At 42.1% G+C, this 7,906-nt stretch overlaps 1 protein-coding gene across 1 annotated transcript; it reads left to right on the top strand.

The window, feature by feature from the left end:
• Positions 1-1,603: 1,603 nt before the first annotated feature.
• On the top strand, positions 1,604-7,812 carry tmed4.S (transmembrane p24 trafficking protein 4 S homeolog). The gene is made up of 5 exons (NM_001092827.1): positions 1,604-1,809; positions 3,657-3,757; positions 4,591-4,716; positions 5,113-5,259; positions 5,673-7,812. Exons 1-5 carry the CDS (start codon positions 1,647-1,649, stop codon positions 5,820-5,822), a joined length of 687 nt encoding a protein of 228 aa, NP_001086296.1. The 5' UTR covers positions 1,604-1,646; the 3' UTR covers positions 5,823-7,812.
• Positions 7,813-7,906: the final 94 nt, after the last annotated feature.

Below are 7,906 nucleotides of genomic sequence, written 5' to 3'. Positions count from 1 at the left end.
ATTTTTAGTTCGAATCGTTCCATTCGTAGTCGAAGTCGTAGTCGAAGGTCGAAGTAGCCAAAAAAACACTTCGAAATTCGAAGTTTTTTTAATTCGAATCCTTCACTCGAGCTTTGTAAATGTGCCCCTTATTGTTATTGTTTTTTATTACTCATCTTTCTATACAGGCCTCTCCTATTCATAGTCCAGTCTCTTATTCAAACGAATGTGTGGTTCATAGGGTAATTTGGACCCTAGCAACGGATTGCTGCAATTGCAAACTGGAGAGCTAAAAAAAATAATAATAATAATAATAAAGCAAAAAAAATGAAAATCAATTGCAAATAGGGATGCATCGAATCCAGGATTCGGTTCGGTATTCTGCCATTTTCAGCAGGATTCGGATTCGCCCGAATCCTTGAGCCGAATCTGAATCCTTAAAATCATGTGACCGTTTGTCACAAAACATGGAAGTATAAAACTATTTTTCCCTCCCCCTCACTGATTTGCATATGCAAATTAGGTTTCGGATTCAGTTTGGTATTCTGCCGAATCTTTCACAAAGGAGTCGGGGGTTCGGCCGAATCCAAAAAAGTGGATTCGGTGCATCCCTAATTGCAAATTGTCTCAGAATATCACACTCTACATCATACTAAAAGTTAACTCAAAGGTGAACAACCCCTTTAAAGGAGAAAGGGTTCAAAATGGCTGGCACCCCCCAGTTATTGTCCAGCCCAGTGTGCTGGATGGAAGAAAACTGCACTGTCTGGGGTAGTAATAAGCAAGCAGGATGATTATGAGGGATATTCTGAGATAAATTGCAATTGGTTTTCATTTTTTATTACTTATGTTTTTTGAGTTATTCAGCTTTTTTATTCAGCAGCTCTCCAGTTTGCAATTTCAGCAAACTGGTTGCTAGGGTCCAGATTACCCTAGCAACCATGCATTGATATGAATAAGAGACTGGGATATGAATAGGAAAGGGTCTGTATAGAAAGAGGAGTAATAAAAAGTAGCAATAACAATACATTTGTAGCAGAGCATTTGTTTTTAGATGGGGGTCAGTGACCCCCATTTGAAAGATGGAAGGAGTCAGAAGAACAAGGGAAATAATTCGAAAACTATGAAAAAAATGGACCAACTGAAAAGATGCTTAGAATCGGCCAATGTGCTTCTAAACAGTCAGTTTATCCGTACTGCGCAGTCATTGATCTCTACAGGGATTTCAACGCTAGTTCCATTGACTATTATTTACAGCTGATCTTTCTGGAAACCTGATTTATATTTCTGGGATCAGGAAATGGCAAAACCAACCCGAAGTTCTGCTCTGCTGTTAACAAAATTGAAAGAGACGGGCACCAAAGCCACTTATGATTAAAAGCGCCTGTCTGTCACAGATAACATCTAAAACGACCTGCCCTGCCCTACAGCTGAAATACACCGTGGCTGCGACCGACCAGGATGTAAAGATGGCTGTCTAAAGGTGACGTTTCCACATGCTTAATGGTGACGTTGCCGGCAGTGGCGTTTCAGGCCTCGCTTTCAGATGGCTATGATCCCAGTCCTATGATACAATTATCCAATCATAACAACAGGCTGCTGTCCACAGCGAGGCTTGGTACGCTGGCGGTGTCTCTAGCCTATTTTGCTGTCTCTACCTGCACGTCATGTCTACCTTCGATTTATGTTCGGGGACCCCCAAATCATGGATATTTCTGCTGCTCCTTGGGCTGTCACAGCTTGGCTTATCAAGAGGACTTTATTTCCATATTGGCGAGACGGAAAAACGGTGTTTCATTGAGGAAATCCCGGATGAGACCATGGTGATAGGTGAGCGGGGTAGAATATTAGTTACCATGGTAATTGTTCCAAGGTAGGGCCCCCCAGCTCTTATTATACTGTCAGTGGCTTGTCTGTCTCTATAGATACTCTGCCCACACGGGTGCCAGCAGTCTCTATGAACAGGGATGTCGCAATGGCAACTCCCAAGTGTGTTTGATATGATCTATTTCTACAAGACACAGTAAGGGTCATTTATCAACACTGGGCAGATGTGCCCATGGGCAGTAACCCATGGCAACCAATCAGACTGCTGCTTTCATTGCTCTACCTGCAGCTGGCGTTAAAAAGCTAATCAGTGATTGGTTGCTATAGGTAACTGCCCGTGAGCAAATTTGCCCAGTGTTGATAAATGAGAACCAGTAACTAAATCAAACCCCCCCCACACAAACACTTATCGCCCCAAATCTAGAACCCTTTACTCCCTACTTTTTTGACATACCTGAGCAATTTCACTGCTGAAAATCAATATGGCAGCAATGTCTCTAATGAACTATATGTGAAGCTTTTACTCTGGGCACGTGATCAGGAATCCTGCAGTGGGGTCCGGAGTTTGATTTTGGCCTGGGAACTATCCTAACGGGGGAGGGGGGCTTCTATAAGGTCTGGACTAAGGTACAAAATAGGCCCTGGCATTCCAAGTACACCGAGGCCCAAACAGTCCCCTCCACACACTAGGGTTGCCAACTGGCCTGTATTTTACTGGCCTGGCCAGTAAAAATGATGGTTGATCCCAATGCTATTAATAGGGAAAAACCATAAAAATATAGGAAGGACGGTATTTTTTTCCCAAAAAAGGTGGTAATCCTACCCCCACAGGCTCAATAAATCATGACTCTATGGTCTATCTTACAGCAGTACCTTTGCCATTTGCCAGAATCTATTCATTGCCAGTCCAGTCCTGGTTTCTACTCGTACCCCAAAAACAGACAGACCAGTTTATTCCTTGGTGATTTATGTAGGAGCTGTCTAGGTTGGTAACTGGAGCCTACCACTCTAGGGCAGCTTGGGAGGGGTCTGGAAGGTTGGTGTAGTTAAATGGCACGTTCAAAGCAAGACAAAAGTTGCATATATTTGGGAGCACTAGGCTTGAGAAGAGAAAGCAAGTGGAGAAGGTCTCTCCACAAAACAAATCATACTGTTGTCACAGAGTGTAGCAGAAGCTTGCAGGCCTGGACTGGCAATCTGTGGGTTCTGGCAAATGCCAGAGGGACTGTTGTAAGGTGCCAAAAACAGTCACTATCTAGTGGGCTGGTGGAGGACTATTTGGGCCTCTGTGTACTTGGAATGCCAGGGCCTATTTTGACTTCCCAGTCCAGACCTGGAAGCTTGTGTGTCAGTGTTTTGGCTGCAAACTAACATTGCCTAAATCTGATACATTTTCACACTTAGCTGACCCTCTGCCAGTAAAGATATTCTGTGCTTGACACTCCATTGACCTCCTGCCATTTACTTTAATGGCAACTGCCTGTCCCTCCACACTCAGGGAAGAGTTTACTCTGAATCCTCCTCCTGTGCAGGGATAGACCATAGCCTTTTATGTGGATGCCAAGGACAGTATTAGGTTGTTGTGGTTATTTCTCTTCTTGCAGGACCAGCTAAGTGAGATATTAGCCTAAGGGCCAGCACTGCACTCCATGGAAGCAATTTCCTTTGTTTTTGTTTTTATTAGTAGCAAATGGTTAACATAACTGATAGTTTCCTGGACACTTTTTTAAATGGTGCTTATTTCAGGTGTCAGGGTCACTCCCTGTTATTGAGACATATTGATCTTTATGTTCCTTTGCATTTATTTATTCACCATCAATTTCCCTCTGCATCTTTCTGTCCCTTTCCAGGAAATTACAAAACCCAGTTATGGGACAAGCAATCTGAAAAATTTCTCCCCTCTACCCCTGGTCTTGGTATGCACGTGGAGGTGAAAGACAGCGATGGCAAGGTAATGGCTGGGATCCCCTTTTCTGCTTTGTTTTTTCAGACTGTAAGCCTCCCCCAGCCCAGCATTACTGGAAGGCAGAAAGCTGTTCTGTTTGTAGTGTTGGCGCTAGTGTGTTCCTTCTATCGCCTAAAAGAGAACTAAAGCTTAACCAAAGAAATAGGCTAGAAATGTTGTACATTATGTTTTGGGCTTCTGTACCAGCCCAAGGCAACCACAGATCTGTGTCTCTAAAGATGCTCCTGTAGCTCCCCATCTTCTTTTCTGCTGATTCACTGCACGTGCTCTGTGCTGCTGTCACTTACTGAGCTTAGGGACCCACTCACAATATACAGTACACATAGAATAGAAATGTCACAATATAAGGCTGATTAGTAATTAATACAGATAATTACTACATGGCAGTGCAGAAACCAGTGCAGTTAGCATCAGAATTCAATAATCAGCCCTGTAGCATCAGCTTATATTACAGACAAACCTCATTTTTTGCTTGATAATTTACAACAACCCCTAATCTTAGCTTCTCAACAGCTGCTCAGAGCCCACTGAGCATGTGAATGTCACAGACACTTTCCAAGATGGTGACCCCCTGTGACAAGTTTGAAGTCCTGGATCATTGCTGCTATTGACAAGCTGAATCTTTAGGCTGGTGCAATAAGGTCATATATAAAATATGGCAATTTTAGCCATATTAATTTTTTAGGGTTTAGTTCTCCTTTAAGTACAAACCTAGAATAGGATATATATAACTGTGCTGTCTCTGGGTCATAACTGAAACTACTTGCATGACGCCTCCCAATGGATAAGGAACATTATCATTTCAATGCCTTTTTTAGGTCATTCTTTCCAGACAGTATGGATCCGAAGGGAGATTTACCTTCACCTCACATACGCCGGGTGAGCACCAAATTTGCCTTCACTCCAACTCATCACGAATGTCTTTTTTCGCTGGAGGCAAACTGGTAAGGCCAGAATCAATATGTTTCTTCTGTATGGATTTGGTGAGGGGTTTAAGAAGCAGCCCAACCCAGCCCGTAATTGTCTGAATGTCATGTCAGCTTCCCTAGTACCTCAGGCAGTAATGTGTAAATTCTACAGACACAGATGTTATGGGTGTGTGGCTAAAATGCTGTGAAGTGTAATACAGTAGCAGGGAAACAATTCTATATTCAAGTTTTACAGTTGCCTTATACAGGTATGGGATCTGTTATCCAGAAAGCTCAGAATTTAGGAAAGGTCGTCTCCCATAGACTCAATTTTATCCAAATAATTAAGATTTTTAAAAATGATTTCCTTTTTCTCTGTAATAATAATAATAATAATACTTGGGCCTCACCTCGTTTTTCATTTGTTTTCAGAGAGTTCATTTGGACATCCAGATCGGGGAACACACCAATAATTACCCAGAGATTGCAGCAAAGGACAAACTGACAGAGCTTCAGCTCAGGGTTAGACAGCTGCTGGATCAAGTGGAGCAAATTCAGAAGGAGCAGAACTACCAGAGGGTGAGAGAGTGTGCACAATGGCGTAAAAGGGCAGAAAGAGATGGTTGTGGAGGAAGGAATAACTGATTGATCACTGTAAAGGAGGGAAGATGTAGAAAAAGCATGTGAGTGTCGCCGGACACTTTCCAAGATAGTGACTCCCTGTGACAAGTGTTAAGTCCTGGATCATCGCTGCTATTGACAAGCTGAAACTTTAGGCTGGTGCAATAAGTTCAGTATATAAAATATGGCATTTTTAGCCACATTCATTTTTAGGGTTTAGTTCTCCGTTAAAATTACCCTGGGAAAGGGATATGCTGGAAAATCATGATGTGGGTTTATCAGAAACATTGCTTGTCCTCTAAACTGAGTAAAAAAAATGTTGTGTTTGGAAAGCTTTAATACAATTTAATATGGCACTTTTCCCTTTTCAGTACCGAGAGGAGCGGTTCCGATTGACCAGCGAGAGCACCAACCAACGAGTCCTGTGGTGGTCCATTGCCCAGACCCTAATCCTTATTCTTACCGGAATTTGGCAAATGAGACATCTCAAGAGCTTTTTTGAAGCCAAGAAGCTGGTCTGAAGCCTCCTTTGTTGTACGTTTACTTGACATGCTACGTCTCCAGACATACGCACACTGCACACCAATAAACTAACCCATGCAGCAGGTCCCCGTATACACAAACTAGTTCACACAAAATCCAATTACTAACAATAAACCGGAGATGTGTGCTTGTAACTGACTCCGCTCCGGTGATGCCACTATATTTTATATTTATGAAACACTTTTTCTGATGGGGAGGTACAGCCAGAATGGGGGAGTGGCTAACCATCTGTATTCATACAGTATCTTCTACGTTGCCCACTTCTACCATTGTGGCAGTAATATTACCATGCTAACAAAGCTGTTCTCCCCACTGCTTACCTCTATGAGGTCTCCAGCAGAGTGGCATCCATAGAGCACAGCCTGTCAGTTACAAGCGCATGCTGAAATCCTCCCTACATCAGCGGTCATGCCAGAAGAATTGAACCCCTGTTACCCAATAAAGAATTTTACTTGTTAAGTGCTTTGATGGCTGAACAGTGCCTGTGTATTAGGCTTGCTCTTCTTACTCTAACTGAGAAAACACTGTCAATCAGAACCACTCGTTCTTACTTATCCACTGCACGGTTGCACACACTAGTGTGGCAAATGTTTTAACTGGTCTATGCCAGCTTTATAAGGAGAATTATGTACTAAAGGAGAAGGAAAGATACCGAAGCAGTTTATTGCTTAGATTAGCCACAATAGTGCAAGCTATAAGACTATTTTAATTCCACAGAATGCTTTGCCATACCTGAGTAAAGTTCTCTTGAAGCTCTGTTTGTTTAGGATAGCCACAGTCATATTAGCTTGGTGTGACATCACTTCCTGCCTGAGTCTCTCCCTGCTCACTCATAGCTCTGGGCTCAGATTATAGCAGGGAGGGGAGAGAGGATTAAACTGAGCATGCTCAAGCCCAAGACCTGGAGGTTTATGCTGAAAACAGGAAGTCTGATACAGAAGCCCATGAGTACATAACAGAAGGAAAGAAATGCAGTGTTTCTTTTGACAGAGGACTCAGAGCAGCATTACTTTGAGGGTTTATTGGTGTATTTATATAGACCTTTCTGATAACGCTTACTTAATTTTTGGGATGCACCGAATCCGCTATTTTGGATTCGGCCGAACCCCCGAATCCTTTGTGAAGAATTCGGCCGAATACCGAACAAAATCCTAATTTACATATGCAAATTAGTGGTGGGAAGAGGAAAATATTTTTTGCTTCCTTGTTTTGTGACAAAAAATCATGTGATTTCCCTCTCTGCCCATAATTTGCATATGCAAATTAGGATTCGGTTCAGCCGGCAGAAGGATTCGACTGAATCCTGCTGAAAAAGGCCGAATCCCAAACCAAATCCTGGATTCGGTGCATTCCTACTTAATTTTAGCCTTCTCCTTTAAATACTTCTGCAGCTGCACCGGTTTTAGTCTATTTTTATTCTAAATTGAAAATTAAAACAATATATTCATTGTTTTTCTTTTAAAAAATGGTTCCTTTTGTCAGAGATTGGGATCTTACATGGCCAGGTGTATCGGCATCTAACAGTTATGTTCTGGTAGCCATTCCCATACTGTGATACATGGGAATATCTCTGCCAGCCATAGGCACTGGATCATGTATAAAGTTCACAGAAGCAGTAATATAGGACCTGGATAATTTTGTAATAATGCAGAAAAATATTGTTTTTGGGATATGTATTTATAGCAGGTGTGGAGAAGGGGGGTTATTGTAATGTAGTTTTAGGCTCATGGGGGGAGGGGCACTGACTTTCTGTACCCAGCATTTATGTTTGTATACAAAGTACCTACCGGCCAGATCTACAGTTGCAAATACAAGTTTCCTTGCACAACTCTTAATTGCTGTACAGAGACTAAATGACTGGCAAATCTAACTCACACAGCCCAGGTTTGTTGTTTATATTTTATTAGTCAAAAATGTTAAATCTGAGTCACTATTTTGGATTGTAATAAAAAGGAGTTGTGACAATAAGTGTAAGCGTATTACAATGGTGGAGGTTGTCGTTTGGTCAGTGTGTGGGAGGGGAATGTCTGGTTTCCTTACATGTTAAAAAGGGGTTTTCTTC

The sequence above is a fragment of the Xenopus laevis genome, chromosome 3S, assembly GCF_017654675.1.
Source record: "Xenopus laevis strain J_2021 chromosome 3S, Xenopus_laevis_v10.1, whole genome shotgun sequence".
NCBI lineage: Eukaryota > Metazoa > Chordata > Amphibia > Anura > Pipidae > Xenopus > Xenopus laevis.
This window is presented reverse-complemented; position numbering and strand designations above follow the sequence as displayed.

Bases quoted from the DNA above. Each gene is read 5' to 3' on its own strand.
- tmed4.S (NM_001092827.1), top strand. From the start codon at position 1,647: ATGTCTACCTTCGATTTATGTTCGGGGACCCCCAAATCATGGATATTT. The intron at 3,758-4,590 runs GTAATGGCTGGG...TGCCTTTTTTAG, and splicing joins TGAAAGACAGCGATGGCAAG to GTCATTCTTTCCAGACAGTA. The intron at 5,260-5,672 runs GTGAGAGAGTGT...TTCCCTTTTCAG, and splicing joins AGGAGCAGAACTACCAGAGG to TACCGAGAGGAGCGGTTCCG.